This window comes from Amblyraja radiata, chromosome 9 (assembly GCF_010909765.2).
Source record: "Amblyraja radiata isolate CabotCenter1 chromosome 9, sAmbRad1.1.pri, whole genome shotgun sequence".
Taxonomy (NCBI): Eukaryota; Metazoa; Chordata; class Chondrichthyes; order Rajiformes; family Rajidae; genus Amblyraja; species Amblyraja radiata.
This window is the reverse complement of record NC_045964.1, coordinates 21,987,909-22,010,551: the sequence shown is the minus strand read 5'-3', so window position 1 is coordinate 22,010,551 and position 22,643 is coordinate 21,987,909. Positions and strand designations below refer to the sequence as shown.

The window sequence follows — 22,643 nt, the reverse complement described above, 5'->3', positions numbered from 1 at the left end:
CAATGTGAAATAAATGTCTCCCTCGGTCTGCTTGCTCAGCCGCCTTACACACTTGTGTGGGAAGAAATGCAGGTGCTGATTTATGCCGAAGAGAGACAGAAAATAGTGGAGTAACTCAGCGGCTCAGACTGACTATGGGTCCAAACCGTCCCCTATTTTGTTTTTCTCCAGAGATGCTGCCTGACCCGTTGAGTTACTCCAGCATTTTGTGTCTATCTTGGCCTTGTACACTTGTTCTCCGTACATACACACCCCACAATGTTTTTGCTAATTATGATGGGTCTATTGTGTCCACAGACCTTCACAGCCTGGTGTAACTCTCATCTCCGCAAGGCAGACACACAGATTGTGAGCATCGAGGAAGATTTTCGGGATGGCCTTAAGCTCATGCTTCTCCTGGAAGTTATATCAGGTAGGACTGTTTATTTTTCAGGCTTGAAGCTTATCAGTGTTCATGCCTATACTACATGAATATCACTACCTGAAGGAGCAACTCCTCGATGGTTCATTGGTTCTTTATTGTCACGTATGACGTGCACATTGAAATTATTTTTGCATAGCTCGCTCACGCACGAGTCGCCATATTTTGAGGCCATTTACAAAAGTCCAAAGTCGGGTCCACATGCTTGCTGTACTGGAGTGGCTCCCGGTCCACGTAAGCCCGGGGCTACTACTGCAGGGGGCTTTACCTGGATCCATCGAGCCCCGACCGATCACCATGTACATGAGCACTACACACTAGAGACAATTTACAATCTTTACTGCAACCGATTAATCTACCAACCTGTACATCATTGGAATGTGGGAGGAACTGGAGCACGCAGAGAAAACCCACGTGGTCACAGGGAGAATGTACAAACTCCATACAGACAGCGCCCGTAGTCAGGATCAAAACCAGGTCTCTGGCGTTGTAAGGCAGCTACTCTACCACTGTGCCACCCACACAATCTTGTTTAATTCTTTCTAATTTGGCCAGATAGACATTTTAATTTTGTGGCAGCAAATTGATTGGAAGGTCTGTCTATAAGCTTGAGAATTGCCAGGTATTTGACCTGTTGGATGCATTGAAGTGACACTGTCCACTCATTGGCGTGCGCTGTGGACTGGGTGGTGAGGAAGGTATTAAGGTGAGAGTTGGGTGGAGAATGCTACTGTAACCTGAAGTAGCAGCATATGGAACATACTCTGGCATCCATGACCTGGGGGAGTTTGCTGGCAGAGTTGCACACCTATGTGTGTTCAACAGGTTGCCCATGGACGATGAGAAGAAGGGGAACGGGGGATGTGGATGGGGTGGTTAAAGTGTGTAGTGCTCATGTATAGGGTGATCGGTCATGGCTCGGTGGATCCAGGTAAGCCCCCTGCAATAAATCATTTTTTAATGAACCCCATGGGGAATATTATAACATGGATATTTATTGATCATTAACAGGTGAACGGTTGGCCAAACCAGAAAGAGGAAAGATGCGTGTCCATAAAATATCAAACGTCAACAAAGCACTGGATTTTATTGCAGGCAAAGGAGTGAAACTTGTTTCAATTGGAGCTGAAGGTAGGAATGTGAGACAGCTGTGCCAGGTGTCTGTTGTCATCTGCACCGTTTCTATTATCATCTCCAGGTGTGGACGTCCCTCGATTATAGGTTCTCTGGATGTGACCTTTCACACCTCCTGCTGCAGAGTGGTCTGCACTAGATCTGAAGAAAATATGTTCCCCATTATCTTCACCGGGGTGAAGATGGAGTTGAGATATTGCCGAGGGGTTGTGACATGTTGTAATAATGGTTAGATTTGGACATGCAATGTTGTGATCGCGATTCAGGAGCTGGGGACCGTGCATGTTTGGGGAGCAGGTGGTAAGCGAAGTGTGAACCTTTGCGAAGCAAAGTGGGTTTGTATGCCTTGTACACTCTATTATCCCAGCAAGGCTGTGTCTCAACTTAGGGATGGATTCAGCACAGAATAGCAGAGGCTTTGGTGTTGTCATTGTATAATTGGCATTGCCAATGGAATCGGGGGATATGGGGAGAAAGCAGGAACGGGGTACTGATTTTGGATGATCAGCCATGATCATATTGAATGGCGGTGCTGGGCTGAATGGCCTATTCCTGCACCTATTTTCTATGTTTTTTAAATGCATTTCATGGTGCCCTCAATAGTTAGAACCAAAGCTAACCTGACTAGCAGTGTAATTTAGATCACTGAGAATCCACAGCATGATAAACATAAAACTTACTTAGTTACAGAGGAACTTAATAATTCCATTGTTTACAGGCATTTGTGGCTCATCCCATCTCTCATGCTTTTCTCCTTTGATGGCTCATTGTACTTGTATCTAGTTTTAACTAGTTCAGATTAGTTTACTGACTTGTACACCAGGGTTCAATGAAATTCTGTGTTCACCTGAAGCTTGCAGGGTTAGCAGTATATGGACGGTACTGATAATTGGAACAATAAATATAAAAACAGCAGAATGGTGCAAGGCATCCTTGATACTTCCAGCCTTCCTGAAGCAATGTTGTGTTCACCAGCATCTACAGTTTCAGGCTGTCAAGAGCAATGGTGTATCCATCCCTGGCTTGGGATGCAGCCCATCAGAACACCTTCCTCCTGACTGCATTTCTGTATTCTGCTGGTGGAGAAAAACACTCAGACGCACAGTAAATCTCCACTTTCAATCCTGGAGTTTTCCTAACCTTTTAAAATGCCAATTTTATGGAAAAAATGGTGAAAATCTGACCTGCCCAAAACCTGCGGGAGTCTCGGTTCCAGCAGATTTCATCCACTATCACTGAAATCCGTTGTCGAGAGGGTCTGTGAAAATGAGTGTTTGCTGTGTTTTATCTCGCTGACATTAAAGGGCCCTATCTGCGAGCCGCTGATTGACATGAATCATGGTGACTATCTTCTCCATAATATCTCTCAACATCACAATAATCTGCTTGTCCTTTGCCATCCCGTTACCATGCCGACTGCTCCCCCATCACAGTCACTGTGATGATCACCTTACTTGCTGAAAGAAAGACAGAGGTGTTAGCCTCTCCATTGCCTCTGCAGTGCCACCGGGAAGCCTTTTAAATGCTGATGGGATTTTGACGATAGCTCCCATGCCACAGACATACTGATTAGCTGTTTGTTTCTTGCTGCTTGCAAAGTACAAGCCGTAAGCTGGGGGATTGTGTATGAGTGTCATTATTACACGCCACTGAGTGATGCTGCCTGCCACTGCTGCCTTCTCCCTTGTACGACATTGTCTTAGCCCATTGTCACAAGCTATCGTAACCAGCTGTTCAAATAGCCCAAGTGTTGTCAACCTCCAGTTCGCAGGTCCCTCGGGTCGCTTGGATGACAAAATACAAATCTGCTCATCCACGTTATAGCAACAGCCGAGTTTCACTTTGTGCCTGTCATTTGTTTTGCCACAAGTGCTGGGAATTACAGGGGCTTTCCTGTAACCACATTAGGTTATGTGAGAACCACAGCCTATAGTTTAGCTTAATTTATTGTCCCGCGTACCGAGGTACAATGAAAAACTTTTGTTGCGTGCTATCCAGTCAACGGAAAGACTATACATGATTGCCATCGAGCCGTCCACAGTGTACAGATACAAAATAATGGGAATGACATTTTGTGCAGGCTAAAGTCCGATTAAAAGTAATCTGAGTGTCTCCAGTGAGTTAGGTAGTAGCTCAAGACCGCTCTCTAGTTGTTGATAGGATGGTTCAGTTGCCTGATAACAGCTGGGAAGAAACTGGTCCTAAATGTGGAGGTGTGTGCATTTTCACACTTCTGTACCTCTTGCTTGATGGGAGAGAGGATAAGAGGGAGTGACTGGGATGAGAATTAGTGTTCAAGAAGGAACTGCAGATGCTGGAAGATTGAAGGTACACAAAAATAATCGTGGGATGAGAATTATCTTGATTATGCTGGTGGCCTTGCCAAGGCAGCGTAAAGTGTAGATAGAGGCGATAGAAGGGATGGTTTGTGTGATGGCCTGGGCTACGTCCACAATTTCCTGGTCTTTGATGGAGCTGTTCCAAACCATCCTGTGATGCATCACGATATTGCCAATATATTGGAGGAAGGGAGGGCAATAAGCGATGTATAAATAGAAAAATTATGCAATTACTTAATTTAGTTTAATTTAATTTATTATTGCCACGTGTACTGAGATGTAGTAAAAAGCTTTTGCGTGCTATCCAGTCAAAGAAATGATTATGCATGAATACAATCATGCCATCCATAGCTTTGTTTAGTTGAGAGATACAACATGGAAACAGGGCCTTCAGCCCACCGGGTCTGCACCGACTAACAATCACCCATGCACTAGTTCCAACACAATAGGGACAATTTACATAAGCTAATTATCCTACATCATTGGACTGTGGGAGGAAACCCAAGCACCTGGAGGAAACCCAGGCGGTCAGAGGGACAACGTGCAAACTCCACACAGACAACACCCGTTGTCAGTGCACAAATAAATGATAAAGATGCACCATTTATTGCAAGATATAATACTGAAGTCCAATATAGTTCGAATAAAGATAGTTTAAGGGCCTCCAATGAGGTAGATGGGAGGTCAGGACCGCACTGTAGTTGATGAGAGGACCATTCAGTTGCTTGATAACAGCTGGGAAGAAACTGTCCCTGAATCTGAAGTTAGATGTAACTTTACAATCTCCCAAAGATGTTGCTGTAATGTTGGGAAAATGATGCAACTTGGGTCAGGAATAAATATTGTTTGTGAAATGGGGCAGTTTTACTGTGTTTCATGGGTACCTTGATTTATTGTTGTGTCCAAAAGCAGCTACTGATAGTGCAGGAATGTCACTCTGTTTTCTGAGCGGCTTTCAGTGGCAAAGTTCCTTTGAAAATAGAAAGCCCTGTGAGTCTGTTCTGCCATTGAGTAAAACCTTGGTTGTTCAGTGTCTTCAATCCAATTCACACTCTTTATATTCTGTCAAACTAAAACCTTCTGTAGTACAAGCGCTGCCTTTGAATTAAGGGTAATGTGTTTTCTCAAATCCGCAGTCTTTAAATGAAAGGCTGGTATTCAATGTGCACAACATCAGTCGGCCTTAGAACACCCAAATGCATTTTTTTGCAACCAAATACTTTTTGAATGGAAAAGCAAAAAATGGGAAATCTGAATAGATCCTTTATTATGATGCAAGTGATGTGACTGTTAGGTTGTTCAAGTAAAACTCATGAGCAGCAAGGAGATAACTAAGGCACTGAGACCTCCCTCGAATCTGTTCGAATAAGAAGAAACAGGGGTAGGGGTAGGCCACTTGTTCTGTGCCATTGATCATGGCTGACCTTCAGCCATTTTCCTGTTCTCATCCCATATCTAATGATCCCTTTTGAAAATTTACAGCCATCTATTGGAGGTCAAAGCAGCTTTCATTTAAAAGCTATAGTTCTGGAGTGGCTATACTCCCTCTGCTCTGGTCTAATGTGTTTGTCTAGACCATGAGCTTGAGACCCATGGTGTGGAGTCAATCCATAACTGACCAGCAGTAGCGAGGTACTGATGTGTGGAGTAAATACTGACCATATTCATTTCTTGTTAGCATGTTGATTTTTTTATTCTCCCTCAAGAAAAAATTGAAACTTGATCTTTGCAAGCACATCTGAGTGTTCCAAAGTGCTAGTTTCCAATGTGTTTTGGCAGAAGCTACATGTGCTGTAAAGAAGAATGTTGCAAAATGAAGTAGGGTCCTGACCTGAAACTTGTCCTATCCATGTCCTCCAGAGATGCTGACTGGCCCATAGAGTTTCTCAGCAGTTTGTGTTCTGCACTATGGACTAAAGAGTTGAGATGGAGGCAAAAGTGGGCAAGTTTAGTCTTGACCATCCACCCCTGCTGGCTCCAACAACAAGTTATATCAATAACTTTAAATATCTTAAAGGTCTGGACATCTCTCAGCCTTTCATGGGGTCATAGACCAGTTTGATCCACAGTGACCATCAACCACCCATTTATACTAGTTCTATGTTAAATCCCTATTCTTATCAAAGTACCCCACTTTCGACCACTCATTTCCACACTAGGTGTAATTAACTGTGGCCAATTAGCCTACTTGTCTTTGTTTACAGTGCCCTCCACAAAGTTTGGGACAAAGACCCATCATTTATTTATTTGCCTCTGTACTAAATTTGAGATTTGTAATAGAAAAAAATCACATGTGCACACTGTCAGATTTTATTAAAGGGTATTTTTTGTACATTTTGGTTTCACCATGTAGAAATTACCGCAGTGTTTCTAAATAGTCCCCCCATTTCAGGACACTATAATGTTTGGGACACATGGCTTCACATGTGTTTGTAATTGCTCAGGTGTGTTTAAATGCCTCCTTAATGCAGGTATAAGAGAGCTCTCAGCACCTAGTCCTTCTTCCAATCTTTCCATCACCTTTGGAAACTTGTATTGCTGTTTATCAACATCAGGACCAAAGTTGTGCCAATGAAAGTCAATGAAGCCATTATAACAAGAATAATGGCTTCATTAAAACAAGAATAAAACTGTTAGAGACATCAGCTAAACCTTAGGTTTACCAAAATCAACTGTATGGAACATCATTAAGAAGAAAGAGACCACTGGTGAGCTTACTAATCACAAAGGGTCTGGCAGGCCAAGGAAGACCTCCACAGCTGATGACAGAAGAATTCTCTCTATAATAAAGAAAAATCCCCAGGCACTTGTCCGACAGATCAGAAACACTCTTCAGGAGTCAGGTGTGGATTTGTCAATGACCACTGTCTGCAGAAGACTTCATGAACAGAAATACAGAGGCTACACTGCAAGATGCAAACCACTGGTTAGCCACAAAAATAGGATGGCTAGGTTACAGTTTGCCAAGAAGTACTTAAAAGAGCAACCACAGTTCTGGAAAAGGGTCTTGTGGACAGATGAGACAAAGATTAACATATCAGAGTGATGGCAAGAGCAAAGGTATGGAGGAGGGAAGGTACTGCCCAAGATCCAAAGCATATAAACCTCATCTGTGAAACACTGTGGTGAGGGTGTTATGGCCTGAGCATGTATGGCTCATAAAGGTACTGACTCACTTATTTTCATTGATGATACAACTGCTGATGGTAGCATAATGAATTCTGAAGTGTATCGACACATCCTATCTGCTCAAGTTCAAACAAATGCCTCAAAACTCATTGGCCGACAGTTCATTCTACAGCAAGACAATGATCCCAAACATTCTGCTAAAGCAACAAAGGAGTTTTTCAAAGCTAAAAAATTGTAAATTCTTGAGTGGCCAAGTCAATCACCCGATCTGAACCCAATTGAGAATGCCTTTTATATGCTGAAGAGAAAACTGAAGGGGACTAGCCCCCAAAACAAGCATAAGCTAAATATGGCTGCAATACACGCCTGGCAGAGCATCACCAGAGAAGACACCCAGCAACTGGTGATGTCCATGAATCGCAGACTTCATTCAGTCATTGCATGCAAAGGATATGCAACGAAATACAAAACATGACTACTTTCATTTACATGACATTGCTGTGTCCCAAACATTATGGTGCCCTGAAATGGAGGAACTATGTATAAACACTGCTGTAATTTCTACATGGTGAAACCAAAATCTATAAAAATGGCCTTTATGAAAATCTGATAATGTGCACTTTAACCACATGTGATTTTTTCTATTACAAATCTCAAATTGTGAAGTACATAGACAAATAAATAAATGATGGGTCTTTGTCCCAAACATTATGGAGGGCACTGTATTCAAGAGAGAGTTAGTTTTAGCTCTTTGAGCAAATGGAATCAAGGAATATGGGGAGAAAGCAGGAACGGTGTACAGATTCTGGATGTTCAGCCATGACCTTATTGAATGGCGGTGCTAGCTCGAAAGGCCGAATGGCCTACTCCTGCACGTAATTTCTATGTGGGTGGAAACTAGAGACTTTAGACTTTAGAAGTGTGGAAACAGTGTGGAAAAAGGCCCTTTGGCCCATTGAGTCCATGCTGACCAGCGATCATCCCTGTACACTAGCACCATCCTACACACTAGGGACATTTTACAATTAACTCACAAACCTGTACGTCTTTGGAGTGTGGGAAGAAACTGGAGCATCCTGTGGTAACTTACACGATCACAGGGAGAACATGCAAACTCCATACATACAGCACCCGTAATCATGTACCCGGGTCTCTGGCGCTGTGAGGCAGCAACTCTACCGCTGTGCCAGCACAAGAGCATCCCAGGGAAACCAATATGGCCACAGGGAATGTGTAGGAAGGAACTGCAGATGCTGGTTTAAACCGAAGATAGACACAAATGCTGGAGTAACTCAGCGGGACAGGCAGCATCTCTGGAGAGAAGGAATGGGTGACGTATTGGGTCGAGACCCTTCTTCAGACTGAGAGTTGGGGGGGGAGGGGGGCGGGGGAACGGGAGATATAAACGGTGATGTAGAGAGATATTGAACGAATGAATGAAAGGTATGCAAAAAAAGTAAAGGTGATAAAGGAAACAGGCCATTGTTAGCTGTTTGTTAGGTGAGAACAAGAAGCTGGTGTGACTTGGGTGGGGGAGGGATGGAGAGAAAGGGAATGCAGGGGTTACGTGAAGTTCGAGAAATCAATACTGCTAGGTGAAAAATATGCAAACTCCACATAAATAGCACCAGAGGTTACCAGAGGTCAGGAGTGACCTCAGATCTCGGGCATTGTAAGGCAGCAACTCAGTGAAGGTCATTTGACACCAAGCTCCAAATAAATGCAAGTATAAAATCTCCCAATAAAGAGCATGTATTTCTGCGTGACAATGAATGAGAAACATAGTTGCACTGTTAGGCAATTGTTTGAATTAGAACAAATTGTAAATACAAATATTATCTCTGTGTGCCGAGACCTGTGTGGAATGCTTCATGTGGAGTTGTGAAAGAACTTTAGAATTTACACCCCACCCCTCTTTGTAGTCATTTTAATTTTTTGTGTAGGTCGGTTATTCTGACATCTGTTGCACAGCAATAATGAATGTTGAATCCTCTTGTTGTTGTTTCATTCTTTTTGCCATTTCCTCTTCTGTTCCAGAACAACAGCGCAATGCCTGTTGCCAAATTGAGGCCGTTTAGGGATTAGTTTAATTTTGAGCTTCAGGTTGCAGTGTGCCTTTTTAACTGTCTCTTCCTCTCTTTCTATCTCTGCCAAGCTCCTGCCTCCCCTGCCTCATTAGTGTAAGTTTACATTTCTACCTTGCTGATGATGCTTTGAAAGAAAAACTTTCAGTTATTTTTCTACCTAATGCTCCTTTTTGCCTATCCTTTCCCTCTTGATAGTTTCTCTTAAATGTTTGTTCTTTATGTTTTTCCTCCTGCCAGTGAAGAATTCCTGAAATGGTCACTGCGGGGAAAAAAATTCAATATAGAGTTCAAGCAGCAATCGGGTTCCCTGACCAAGTAATCAGTAGTAGTTGTGAATACCATAGAAAGTACTTTGCTATTTTTGTTCAGTGAAGCACAAAGTGCTGGAGTAACTCAACGATTCGGGCAGCACTGCTGGAGGGAACGCACAGGCCACGTTTTGGGCTTGGACCCTTCGTCTTTTTTTGTTCTGCTGTGTTGTGGGATCATTCACTTTGTCCTAAGACAGGAGATGGGCTATTAGGCTTGACATCATCTATGAATGTTGTAATCTATTTTGTACTGTGCTCTTTTGATTGTATGGCTGCATGGTAAGTCAAATTCCACCGCATCTTAATTGATGCATGTGGCAATAAATGTGAACTTGAACTTGAAAGATGGCACCTGAGATTGTGACCTCTTGGTTTAATTTGTGAAACTTAATTCATGACCAGTGAAGTCAGAGGCACACGGGTGCTACCACTGACTGCTGGGTCTAGAGCTGAAACATCCACCGTCTCAATGCATCTACAGATACTGCATTAGTCTTTTGACTTGTTGGAGGTATTTTCAGAATTTTTATTCAGTTCATGAGTGATGACAAAGCTGAAATATTGCCAGGCTTGTTGCAATAGGGTTAGATTTGAATAGACAATGATGTGTGCGTGTTTGGGGAGCAGGGGCATTTGCATGTTTTGGGAGCAGGTGGTATGTGAACTGTGATCCTTTGGGAAGCAGAGTGGGTTTGTATGCCTCGTGGAGTAGTAGTGTGTTCCCCAGTGGGCAAGGGGTGGAGGGTGTCATAGTTCTGAAGAAACACCTTGGAACATCAACGCCCAACAAGTCTGAAGAAGGGTCTCAACCCGAAATGGCACCCATTCCATCTCTCCAGAGATGCTGCCTGTCCCGCTGAGACTCCAGCATTTTGTGTCTATCTTCAAGTCAAAAGACCAACTGCCTGAGGAATTCCAAGGTAAAGCAGCATCTGTGGACGCAAAAGGATGGTCAGTGTATGGGGGCGAAGATATGATGACCAGCTTTTTCACCCCGAGAGTTGTGAATCTGTGGAGTTCTCTGCCACAGAAGGCAGTGGAGGCCAATTCACTGCATGTTTTCAAGAGAGAATCAGATTTAGCTCTTGGGTCTAACTGAATCAAGGGATATGGGGAAAAAGCAGGACCAGGGCACTGATTCTGGATGATCAGCCATGATCATATTGAATGGCGGTGCTGACTTGAAGGATCAAACGGCCTACTCCCGCACCTATTGTCTATGTTTCGATGACCAGTTGATTATTGAAGGGTGGACATAGGAGCTGGAGGCCCAAAGAGAGGCAGGGAGTTGAAGGGCTGAAAATGGGACTGTACTTCCTTTGGGCTGCCGGCGTTGAAAGGTGTTTGGAGTTTATATTGTTGAGAGGACGGAGTATTTGTAAAGAAAGCATTGAAACAGTAGGACATTGTAACCAAATACGTGTGTATTTCAAGTGCTCTTTGTGTTGGTATTGAAGTGGGGTAGTGGATTGTAACCTGACTATGTTCATGTCTAACAGTATTCATTACAGGAGTTGGAATACACTGCGGTAGAAATTTGCTTGCATGTAATACCAAACTAACTCACCCAGAACTGATAACGCAGATAGACTCAAGCAGGCCTGGAGGCATTTGTAGAAAGGCAGGGGAGAAAAAAATCAGCCTATGCTTCAAATCGGAAATTAAAAAAAGAACCTGCTGGAAACACTCAGTAGGTTTGCTAGTATCTGTGGGAAGAGCAACTAACGATTCATGTCTGGGACATTTGGTTAGTGAAAGAGCCTGTGCATTCTGATTGGTATCTCATTGTATCTATTCTGTCAGGATCCTGGAGGCTAAAGGTTACAGATGCTGGAACCTGAAGCAGCAAATAATCTGTGGTAGGAAGGATGACACAAAATGCTGGAGTAACTCAGCGGGACAGACAGGCAGATTTCTGGATAGAAGGAATGGGTGACGCTTCGTGTCGATACGCATCGTCGGGAAAGATGCTGGTTTATACCAAAGATAGACATGCTGGAGTAACTCAGCGGGTCAGGCAGCATGTCTGGAGAAAAGGAATAGATGAAGTTTTGAGACACAACTTTCCTGCATTTCTGTGCTCAGTATGCCTTGGCCTACGCCATCTCCCAGTTGCCAAACATTTTAACGCCCTTTCCCATTCACATTCTTTCCGTCCTGGGCCTCCTCCACTGTCAGAATGAGGCCACACGCAAATTGGAGGAACAGCACCTCATATTTTGCTTGGGCAGCTTGCAACCCGGCGGTATAAACATTTGATTTCTTTCATTTCAAGTAACCTGCATTCCTTCACCCCCCCCCCCCCAGCTAAGCCTTAGGTTTACCAAAATCAACTGTATGGAACATCATTAAGAAGAAAGAGACCACTGGTGAGCTTACTAATCACAAAGGGTCTGGCAGGCCAAGGAAGATCTCCACAGCTGATGACAGAAGAATTCTCTCTATAATAAAGAAAAATCCCCAGGCACTTGTCCGACAGATCAGAAACACTCTTCAGGAGTCAGGTGTGGATTTGTCAATGACCACTGTCCGCCGAAGACTTCATGAACAGAAATACAGAGGCTACACTGCAAGATGCAAACCACTGGTTAGCCACAAAATAGGATGGCCAGGTTACAGTTTGTCAAGAAGTACTTAAAAGAGCAACCACAGTTCTGGAAAAGGGTCTTGTGGAAAGATGAGACAAAGATTAACTTATATCAGAGTGATGGCAAGAGCAAGGTATGGAGGAGGGAAGGAACTGCCCAAGATCCAAAGCATATAAACCTCATCTGTGAAACACTGTGGTGAGGGTGTTGTGGCCTGGGCATGTATGGCTCATAAAGGTACTGACTCACTTATTTTCATTGATGATACAACTGCTGATGGTAGTAGCATAATGAATTCTGAAGTGTATAGACACATCCTATCTGCTCAAGTTCAAACAAATGCCTCAAAACTCATTGACCGACAGTTCATTCTACAGCAAGACAATGATCCCAAACATTCTGCTAAAGCAACAAAGGAGTTTTTCAAAGCTAAAAAATGGTAAATTCTTGAGTGGCCAAGTCAATCACCCGATCACCGAAAGAATTCCGTAGATTCACCACCCTCTGAGGAAATAAATGTCCCCTCATCTCCTTCCTAAAAGAACGTCCTTTAATTCTGGGAATTACCTTTAATTCTTTAAAATGTTAAAGAGTACCTTGGTGGAGTTATTTTCTTCAATTTCCCCCTCCCCACCCAAACAATCAGTATGAGAAGGGTGTTTCAATCCGAAATGTCACCTATCGATGTTCTACAGATTCATTGACAGTTTCTTCCCAGCTTTTATTAGGCAACTGAAACATTGTACCAACAACTATAGAGCAGTCCTAAGCCACTATCTACCTCATCGGAGGCCCTTGGACTATCTTTGATCAGACTTTACTGGTCTTTATCTTGCACTAAACGTTATTCACCTTATTCCCTTTATCATGTATCCGCATGCTGTGGATGCCTCGAATGTAATCATGTACTGTATTGTCTTTCCGCTGACTGGTAACCTTTTCATCTTGCCTCGGTAAACGTAACAATAAACTGTACGAAACTCCGAGATGCTGCCTGACCCGCTGAGTTACTCCAGCACTTTGCAGCCCTCTCTCCAGCATGTTGCAGCATTTAGTGCTTTGCTGTAATGAACAACAGCTCAGCCTACCCACAAATTACAAAGAGGAAACGGTCAAGATGGTTGGCATGAAATAATTCCTTCCTCTCCCCTCTTCCTTTTTAAGCTGCAGTTGAACAGCTGGATCGTGAACGGTAGACATTGTTGCTGTGTGGCTCCAACTTGTTTTTTCAACATGCGAGCCTGAGCATGGTTGCGTGTTACAGTGGCTGCTGACTGCAATCAGCTGCGTGCACTCAGATAACAGGGGAGCCAGGGATTGAACTGTTGCAGCAGAACAACCTGCAATCTGATGCTCTCCAGGTGTGTTCTGTTCATGTTCATAAGTGATAGGAGCAGAATTAGACCATTTGGCCCATCAAGTCAACTCCGCCATTTAATCATGGCTGATCTATCTCCCCCTCTCAAACCCATCCTCCTACCTTCGGCCCATAACCCCTGACACCCATACTAATCAAGAATCTGTCATTCTCCACCTTGAACGTATTAATTGACGGCCTCCACAGCCATCTGTGGCAATGAATTCCACAGATTCCAAGCACCTGGAACAGTGCTCCTTCCACTCCCACATACTTTGGATGATTTTACGTGAAAATGTGCTTTGTGTTTCTTGCCCGCAGCAATGTGTGAATTTGTTCATTGTGATTTTGCAACTTGCTGGAGCCTGCTCTTGGGCTGTGGAGACTCGTTATCTTTTATCCTCCAGCGAGGTGCAGATTGAAGTAAGGCATTGCCTTTGGGTAAAGACTGCACACCCTCCCACCTCCTGCCTTTCCAAAGGCATGGCTGGCTCCATTTTAAGCTGCAGTTTAGCTTAGGAAGGAACTGCAGATGCTGGCTTACACCGAAAATTGACACAAAATGCTGGAGTCCACTCTCAGTCTGAAGAAGGGTCTCGACCCGCAACATCACCTGTTCCTTTTCTCCAGAGATGCTGCCTGACCCGCTGAGTTACTCCAGGTTTTTGTGACCATCTTTGCTGTTTAGTTTAGTTTAGGAGTACACGGTCAGCCGTTTGCACTATTCTATCTGACACACTAGGGACAATTTACACAATTTACCTACAAACCTGAGCGTCTTTGCAATGTGGGAGGAGGTCAGAGGAAACCCATGCGGTCACAGGGAGAACTTACAAATGTTGGACAGACAGCACCTGTAGTTAGAACTGAACCATGGTCTCTGGCGATATGAGGCAGCTACTCTACCGCTAAGCCACTCTGCTGTTATCCCCGGTCACTGACCTACCTGGTCTGCTCTGCAGGTACATGCTTGCAGGTTACGTCTCCGAAAGGCAGTGAAGCTGCAATTCTGAGGGTGCCTGAGAATTCGGAGGGAACCTCCCACACATTTCCTGTCCCCATTTTTGTCCGATTACTCGCTTTTGCCGAGGCACCATTTCCGAGTACTAACTAGTCTTAACTAACTAGGAATCGAGGGCCTGAGCTATAAGGAGAGGTTGAGCAGGCTAGGGCTCTTGGAGTCCCAGGAGTGCAGGAGGATGAGGGGTGATCTTATAGTGGCGTACAAAATCATGAGAGGATTAGATCGGGTAGACACACAATCTCTAGCCCAGAGTAGGGGAATCGAGAACCAGAGGACATAGGTACAGGGTGATGGGGGAAAGATTTAAGAGGAAACTGAGGATCCAGTAACAGAGAGGGGAGCCAAATCCTATGTCCAGGATTTTGGAGATTAGTTTGGATGGGATTATGGTGTTGAACTGTAGCCGATGTATAGATCAGGAGGAGTAGGGCAGAATAGGGCAGCAGTTCTTGTTGTCCATGTGTTTCAACACATTGCGGCTTAGGATGAGGGAGATGGCGTCTGCTGTGGACGTTGCGATGATAAGCAATGTGTCCCTTGAGATCGAGGATGACTTGCTCCCACTCCAGCTCATAGAAACATAGAAACATAGAAAATAGGTGCAGGAGGTGGCCATTTGGCCCTTCGAGCCAGCATCGTCATTCATTGTGATCATGGCTGATCATCCCCAATCAATAACCTGTGCCTGTCTTCTCCCCATATCCCTTGACTCCACTAGCCCCTAGACCTCTATCTAACTCTCTCTTAAATCCATCCAGTGATTTAGCCTCCACTGCGCTCTGTGGCAGGGAATTCCACAAATTCACAACTCTCTGGGTGAAAATGTTTTTTTTCTCACCTCAGTCTTAAATGGCCTCCCCTTTATTCTAAGCTCAGTGGGTTCTGAAATGACAGAAGAGGCCAAGGCAAGTTGTCCAGATTCTGCCACAGATGAGACGGTGAATGGGCAGGTTTGAAGTGGCGCATGGGGGGGGGGGGGGAGGGGGGGGTTGGAGAGAGGAAGGGGGGGTGGAGAGAGGGAGGGGGGGGTGGAGAGAGGGAAGGGGGGGGTGGAGGAGAGAGGGAGGGGGGGAGAGGGAGGGGGGGGAGAGAGGGAGGGGGGGTGGAGAGAGGGAGGGGTGGTGGTGGAGAGAGGGAGGGGGTGGTGGAGAGAGGGGGGGGGGAGGAGAGAGGGAGGGGGTGGAGGAGAGAGGGAGGGGGGTGGAGAGAGGGGGGGGTGGAGAGAGGGGGGGGAAGAGAGGAGGAGGGGGGAGAGAGGGAGGGGGGGAGAGAGAGGGAGGGGGGGAGAGAGAGGGGGGGGGAGAGAGGGAGGGGGGGGGGGAGAGAGGGAGGGGGGGGGAGAGAGGGAGGGGGGGAGATGGGGTGGGGGGAGAGGGGGGGAGGAAGGGAGTATGAGAAGGATGTATGAATGGGGTAAGGTGGAAAGAAGCATCAGTAGAATAAGAGTATCCAGTTAGCCTTTGGAAGTGCACTGTTGTATCATGACTGTTAGCTTAGTCTTAATGCTCCCATCATCAATCCCCAGGGACTGCCTCAGAAGACAAATACTATCTTCAACAGTGGCACAGGCACATTGTTGTACCTGTCACTGCTTGTTAGTTGGGTATAAATTGCCTTTAGTGTTGGTATGACCTGCAAAGCTGAATAGCCTGTCTGCGTTCTGTTAAATCGTGCGCATTTCTTGCGCTTTTAGGAACTGCCAAGTACTTCCCAATCAAAATTGTACCACATAAAACACGGCAAAACAGGAGATGAATTTGGGCGTGCTGTTACTTTTCTTTACAAAGCACATCAAGCTGATGCCAAATGTGAATGAGGTTCATCCTTCCCAGCCTTCCGTTAAAGACTTGGCTGATCCTTTAACCAATTTCCTAAATGGGGATCTTGTAGCATGGGAAGAAATAAAGGCTGTTGAGTGCTGTGGGCTATCTGGTTTCTTGGCTTGTTGACAGATGAAAATTCTCGCACACATTCATGTCCTCAAATGTGAATAACTTTAAAGTAATATTTAATGTTGCATGTGATAGAGCCAATAAAATCATGGGAGACCCCTTCCACCCCTGCAACGGACTGTTCCAGCTGCTACGGTCAGGCAAACGCCTCCGTTGCCATGCTGTGAGAACGGAGAGATTGAGAAGGAGTTTCTTCCCAGAGGCCATTCGGACTGTAAATCTCACCAGGGACTAACTTTACTGAACGTTTTTCCTTCCAATATTTAATATGTAAAAGAATATGTGTGTGTTTATGATTGTGTTTATAGTTTGTTTGGTTGTTTGTCTTTTTGCACAAAGTCCGCGAGCATTGCCACTTTTCATTTCACTGCACATCTCGTATGTGTATGTGACGAATAAACTTGACTTGACTTGACACAAACTTCCTCTGTTTCCCCTGTTGGTCAGAGTACGAATTTAAGGAGCATATCAGAGGCAGGCACGGAAATCGCTAAATAACATGGGGGGGGGGGGACACAATTTCTTGGCGGCCGCGCGTGCTCATGCGTACACACGCGAGGCTTCGGCCGTGGGCCCTGTGGACGGTAACATCGGAAGCTGACCTGGTTGGTGACCAACTCCAAACTCCAGCAACAGCAGCTTTGTCCGCCCCGAATCGTGGGGCTCGAATCGGCCCGTTCACGGGGTCTTTCATTGGCCGGCGGGGGCTTTAACATCGGGAGCCTCGATCACCTCGATGCAGCAGTTTGATTTTAAGCTGCGCGGGCGCTGATAAGCCCCGCGAATGGGCCGATTCAGCCCTAAAAAAGCGTCTGATAAAGTCTGGATTACAAAACATGGGGGGGATTGTCCCCCACCTCTCAAAGCGGGGGGGGGAGAGTGAGGGGGAGGGGGGGAGCGGGAGCGTGCAGGATTTCCGCCCATGATCAGAGGAGCAGAATGGGGCTGGTGCAGTGATAGAGTTGCTGCCTTACAGCGCTTGAGACCTGGGTTTGATCCTGACTATGGGTGTTGTCTGTACCGAGTTTGTACGTTCTCCCCGTGGCTGCGTGGGTTTTCTCTGGGTGCTCTGGTTTCCTCCCACACTCAAGACGTGCAGGTTTGAGGGTTAATTGGCTTTGCAAATGTTCAGTAGGTTAGTGATGTGTGCCTCGATACTGCTGTGCAATCTAAGCATGTACCTTTAACAACTGAGCGTACCGTGTGATATACCTTACGATACATTGTAGTCCCAGCCAGTTTGAATACGAATTGACTGCCTTCAATAAAGGATAGTTTAATGGTAGCTCAACATCTGTTATTTGCCTCAGTAACCAGCGAGGGGTTTGCAGGCACTGCAATGCTTTGACACTTAGTTTACGTATGGTCTGGTCTTCTGATCTTTGCAGTAATTATAGTTTGTAAATTTTAATCTTTCTCATGTAGAGTTTAGTTTAGAGTTTAGAAATACAGCGTGGAAACAGGCCCTTCAGCCCACCGAGTCCGTGCCGACCAGCCATCACCCTGTGCACAAGCACTATCCTACACCCGACACACTGGGGACAAGTTACAATTTGCTGAAGCTAATCAACCTAAGAACCTGTACATCTTTGGAGTGTGGGAGGAAACTGGAGCACCGGGAAATATAACCCATGTGGTCACGGGGTGAATGTACAAATTCCATACCGACAGCACCCGTAGTCAGGATTGAACCCCTGAACTCCACGCGGCGTAAGGCAGCAACATTATCCCTGCGCCACTGTGCTGCCCCTAGTTGTTACATTGTCTGAGATGAAGTGTTTGCTCTCTCTCCTATTCACCCTAGTGTTCCTTATTTTGCCCAATAAGATGCGTTTTCGTTTAACCTCTTTCCCCGCTGAGTTTGGATGCACATTCCAGCAAGGATATCTCCAAACCCACACAAAAATGGCTAATGGTCGGCTGTGAGATTAGCAGGCAGGCTTTTACACTGTGGGCGGTATCGCAGGTTACTGAAGAAGGTCTCAAACCAAAACGTCACCTATCCGTGTCCTCCAAAGATGCTGTCTGACCTGCTGAGTTACTCCAGGACTTTGTCTTTTTATGCATTAACCTGCATCTGCAGTTCCTTGTTTCTACATCTCTCATGCATGCGTTTTCCAGTCGGGATCATGGTCAGGGACTGAAGCCCCTGCCTGATGCTTTCTCCCGCTCCTGTAAATTGGGTGTGGAGGTGTAAGGCCAAGTGAACCGTACACCACTCTCTGCTCATCGTAAATCAAGCTTGTAGCCCCTTGGCTACTGTAACCAGCTGGATCAATGAATGTCTTTGGTTACATTGGTCCATCTGACAGATTGCACTGTCAAATTATTTACGGTTGCCTCCTCCCCAGGTGTTAAAGCAACCATCAACGTGCATGACATGTGGTTTCTTTTAAATTAAAACCTTAAAAGGTAATGTTTAACTTCTACCCTTTAATGCTGGCTTGCACCTTGCCCAGGTGTTCTGTCAAGAAAGCAACTTGAGGTTGATGACATTGGGAAAGTTGTAAAGCTCGGTTCCCTCTATAAGCTTCTTTTACTTTTTAGACTTTAGAAATACAGCGTGGAAACAGGCCCATTGGCCCACAAAGTCCACGCCGATCAGCGATCACCCTCATACATTATCCTACACACTAGGGACAATTTACAATTTTACTAAAGCCTATAAACTTGTACGCCTTTAGACGTGTGGGGTGGGGTGGGGGGGGGGGGAACCAGAGAACCCAGAGAAAACCCACGTGGTCACAGGGAGAAACTCCATACAGACAACACCCGTAGTCAGGATCGCACCTGGGCTCTGGCGCTGTAAAGCAGCAACTCTACCGCTGCGCCACCGTACCTCCTTTAGTCAGAGGGTGGTGAATCTGTGGAATTCCTTGCCACAGGAGGATGTAGAGGCCGTCAGGGAATATGTTTAAGGCAGAGATAGATAGATATTTGATTAGTACAGGTGTCTGCGGTTATGGGGAAAAGGCAGGAGAATGGGGTTAGAAGTGAAAGCTAGATCAGCCATGATTGAATGGCAGAGTAGAGTTGATGGGCCGAATGGCCTAATTCTACTCCTATGACTTTATGACCTTCTCTGGTGATACAGTTGTGCGAACAGGCATGTCTACAATAACAAGCTCTTTACTTTAGCAGAACAGCAATAAGCCTCCTGGTAAACAAATGTGTGGTGAGCATTTTCAAGTTCAAGTTCAATTTTTATTTGGTCACATACACCTTTAGGTGTAGTGAAATTCTTTTTGCCATGCAGCACATCAAAAAAAAGAATACAACATGACAGTAATAGATAGTTTCAACATCAAAAAGGCACAAAGCCCAGTCCCATCCCCATGTCCACCCATTGTCGGGCCTCCTTACTCGAGACCGTGGCTTCCGGAGCCGACAGGGCCGCGCCGAATGGAGCTCAACTGGCAATCTCATCAAGAGATCCCAGGTTCCCGATGGAAAGTTCAGCACCGCCGCCCGCAGCCGCTCCACAGACCATTGAAACTCCCCAGTTTGTACTTTAATTGCATGGTTTCTATGGTCAGTGTTGGTCTCACTCATGTGAAGGTTGGTTACATTCTTAAATGCAATCCTTTCAAGGATGTTGCGCTCAGTCAGGTCATTTCCTGTATAGAAGACATACATCCGCAACCATGGCAACTGTTGCCAAACCTGGAAATCCAAATTAAATGTTCTGCATGTTATTAAAATCAACAAAGCAACAATCTGTTTTGTTCCTCTTTTATTCTTACTCTGTGATTGCCTTGCTTCCTAGGATGAGATGGGTTGCTATGTTCTTTCCTCATATCCTCACATTTCCTGCCCAGCTACACCATGAGAGTATCTTGAATGGTTCAATAGTTCTTTTGTTATCACGTGCACCAAGGTACAGTGAAATACAGCATGGAAACAGGACCATCGACCTCCTTGCTGACTCGGATCGATCACCCGTTCACACTAGGTCTATTTTATCCCACTTTCGCATCCTACGCGTTGGGGGCAATTTTGTAAACTTATTTTTCTATCTCGGGTCCTTGAATATACTTTCACTCCCTGGCTCGATGTTCATCTTCTACAATTTTGAGTTCAAACGGTTTCAATTCAATTTTGCCCCTGAGAGACACCTGTTCACAATTACCGGCAGTAGTATTTTGTCATAAATTATTCCATTTTAGGTTCCCTCCTTGTGCTCTTGGAAACTCTTGGCCTCATCACCTCCCTCGATCCTTCTTGTACAGGCCTGTCATTGCCTGATGCCAGAAAATCTCAAGCTGGAGCTAATAACTCCACCCCTCTACAGCCTCAGTGGACCTCTCCTCTTCTTCCCCCTCTAATGTAACTCTATCATCTGACGGGAATCGAGAACCCTGAGGGCATAGGTTTAAGGTGAAGGGGAAAAACATTTACTATGAGCCCGAGGGGTAACTTTTTTACACAAAGGGTGGTGGGTGTATGGAACGAGCTGCCGGAGGAGGTAGTTGAGGCAGGTACTATCGCAATGTTAAAGAAACATTTAGATAGGATGTGGTTTGGGAATATGGGCCAAACACAGGCAGGATGGACCAGTGTAGATGAGGCATGGTGGTCAGCATGGGCAAGTTGGGACGAAGGGCCTGTTTACACGCTGTATGACTCTATTAAAAGTTGGATAAGCTGTTTGGCTCATTACCTTCCCCACAACTTGTTCTGGCACGGTGGCTAGTCACTTGTACTGTTTGTAATCTGAGCTTCCTGTTCTGCTCTAGATCAGGCATCAGGCACAATATTCTCTCCTTTACTGGGGCGATTGACGTGCAGATCGTGGTGCTTCACCCTTTTTGAGGCCTCTTGGCTAGAGTTCTGCATTAACCTCCTTGGCAGCTTCCCACTTCCATAAATCCTTACTTGTGCAGAACTGCCATGTGCATCCTGTGTTGCAGTCTGCCCCGCTCGCTCATCACCCTTATTTCTGCTGACTTACACCTGTTCCCTGTTCTCCCAAGTTATTGCTTTTAAAATCCTATTCCTCAGCTCATTCCTGTATCACCCCCATGAAACCTTACAGGTCCACACCGACCATCGATCACCCGTTCACACTAGGTCTGCCTTATCCCACTCTTCCTCCCCTGCCCCTCTTCATCCCCGACAGAATGTTGCCTCTGTGCTACCTCTGGCCCACCGATGAGCTATATACAAGTACAACAGGTAGCACAGAGAGTTCAAAGTTTAGAGCTATACAGTGTTACAGAAGTGTTACTGCTACGGAGCAAAATGCTGACTAAGCAAAAGTACAAGGGCCGTAATGAGGTGGCTTGGGAGGTCAGGACTGCACACTTTAGAGATACAGTGTGGAAACAGGCACTTTAGCCCACCGAGTCCACGCTGACCAGCGATCACCCCCGTACACTAATGCTATCCTACACATGAGGGACAATTTACAGAAGCCAATCAACCTAGAAATCTGTAGGTCTTTGGAGTGTGGGAGAAAATGGAAGCACCCAGAGAAAACCCACGTGGTCGCAGGGAGAACGTACAAAATGCATACAGACAGCACTTGTAGTCAGGGTCTCAAACCCGGGTCTTTGGCGCTGTAAGGTGGCAACTCTGCCACTGTGCCGCCCAAGCTCTCTCCTGAGAGGGCCATTCGGTAGTCTGATAAATCAAGCTGTGATGCTTCCTTTCAGGATGCTTTAGAACATAAAACAGTGCAGCACAGGAACAGGCCCTTTGGCACACAATGCTATACTGAACATGATGCCGTTATACTAGCCTCTTTTACCTGTGTGATCCATACCCACCACTTTCTATGGTGTATATGTAGTTGGTGGTCGTTCCTCATCGTTGCATCATTCTATTAAAAAAAACTGTTGAATAATTGGGAAAAGAAACATTTGAATAATAGATAATTGAGGTTTGATTCTGTGTGCTAGGATCTCAAACTTGCAGTGGGAGTGGAAGCCATTGTAATTGCCAGTAGAACATGTCAAAATGTAGCCTTTATCGTAGTTTCTGTTCTGTTTGCTTCTCCTGATAGTATCTGGCTTGGTATTGAATCCTGGAATATGAAGCAAAGTTGTGATATCCTCTCTCCCAGGTGTGCTGCATTGACCCAAACAGTAAAGGGCCTGTCCCACGATGCGAGTTTACCCAAGAGCTCTCCCGAGTTTAAAAGAAAATCAAACTCATGGTAGGTACGTAGAATGTACACAGGAGCTCGTGGATGTCTCGTAGTGGCTCGTAACGCTAACGGCAGGTACTCGGGAAACGTGGTAAGTTCGTGAAACTCATGAAGTTTTTTCAACAAATTTCCCAGAGTAAAAAAATACTCGTG

At 45.4% G+C, this 22,643-nt stretch overlaps 1 protein-coding gene across 5 annotated transcripts in view; it reads left to right on the top strand.

Moving 5' to 3' along the window:
• The window catches only part of actn1 (actinin alpha 1), a 192,287-nt gene that overhangs the window by 74,905 nt on the left and 94,739 nt on the right, over nt 1-22,643 (top strand). For all 5 annotated transcript variants that reach the window (XM_033026854.1, XM_033026852.1, XM_033026855.1 and 2 more), the window contains exons 2-3: nt 298-412; nt 1,433-1,552. In XM_033026854.1, the coding sequence (XP_032882745.1) occupies nt 298-412; nt 1,433-1,552 (235 nt within the window). The remainder of the gene's footprint in view (nt 1-297; nt 413-1,432; nt 1,553-22,643) is intronic.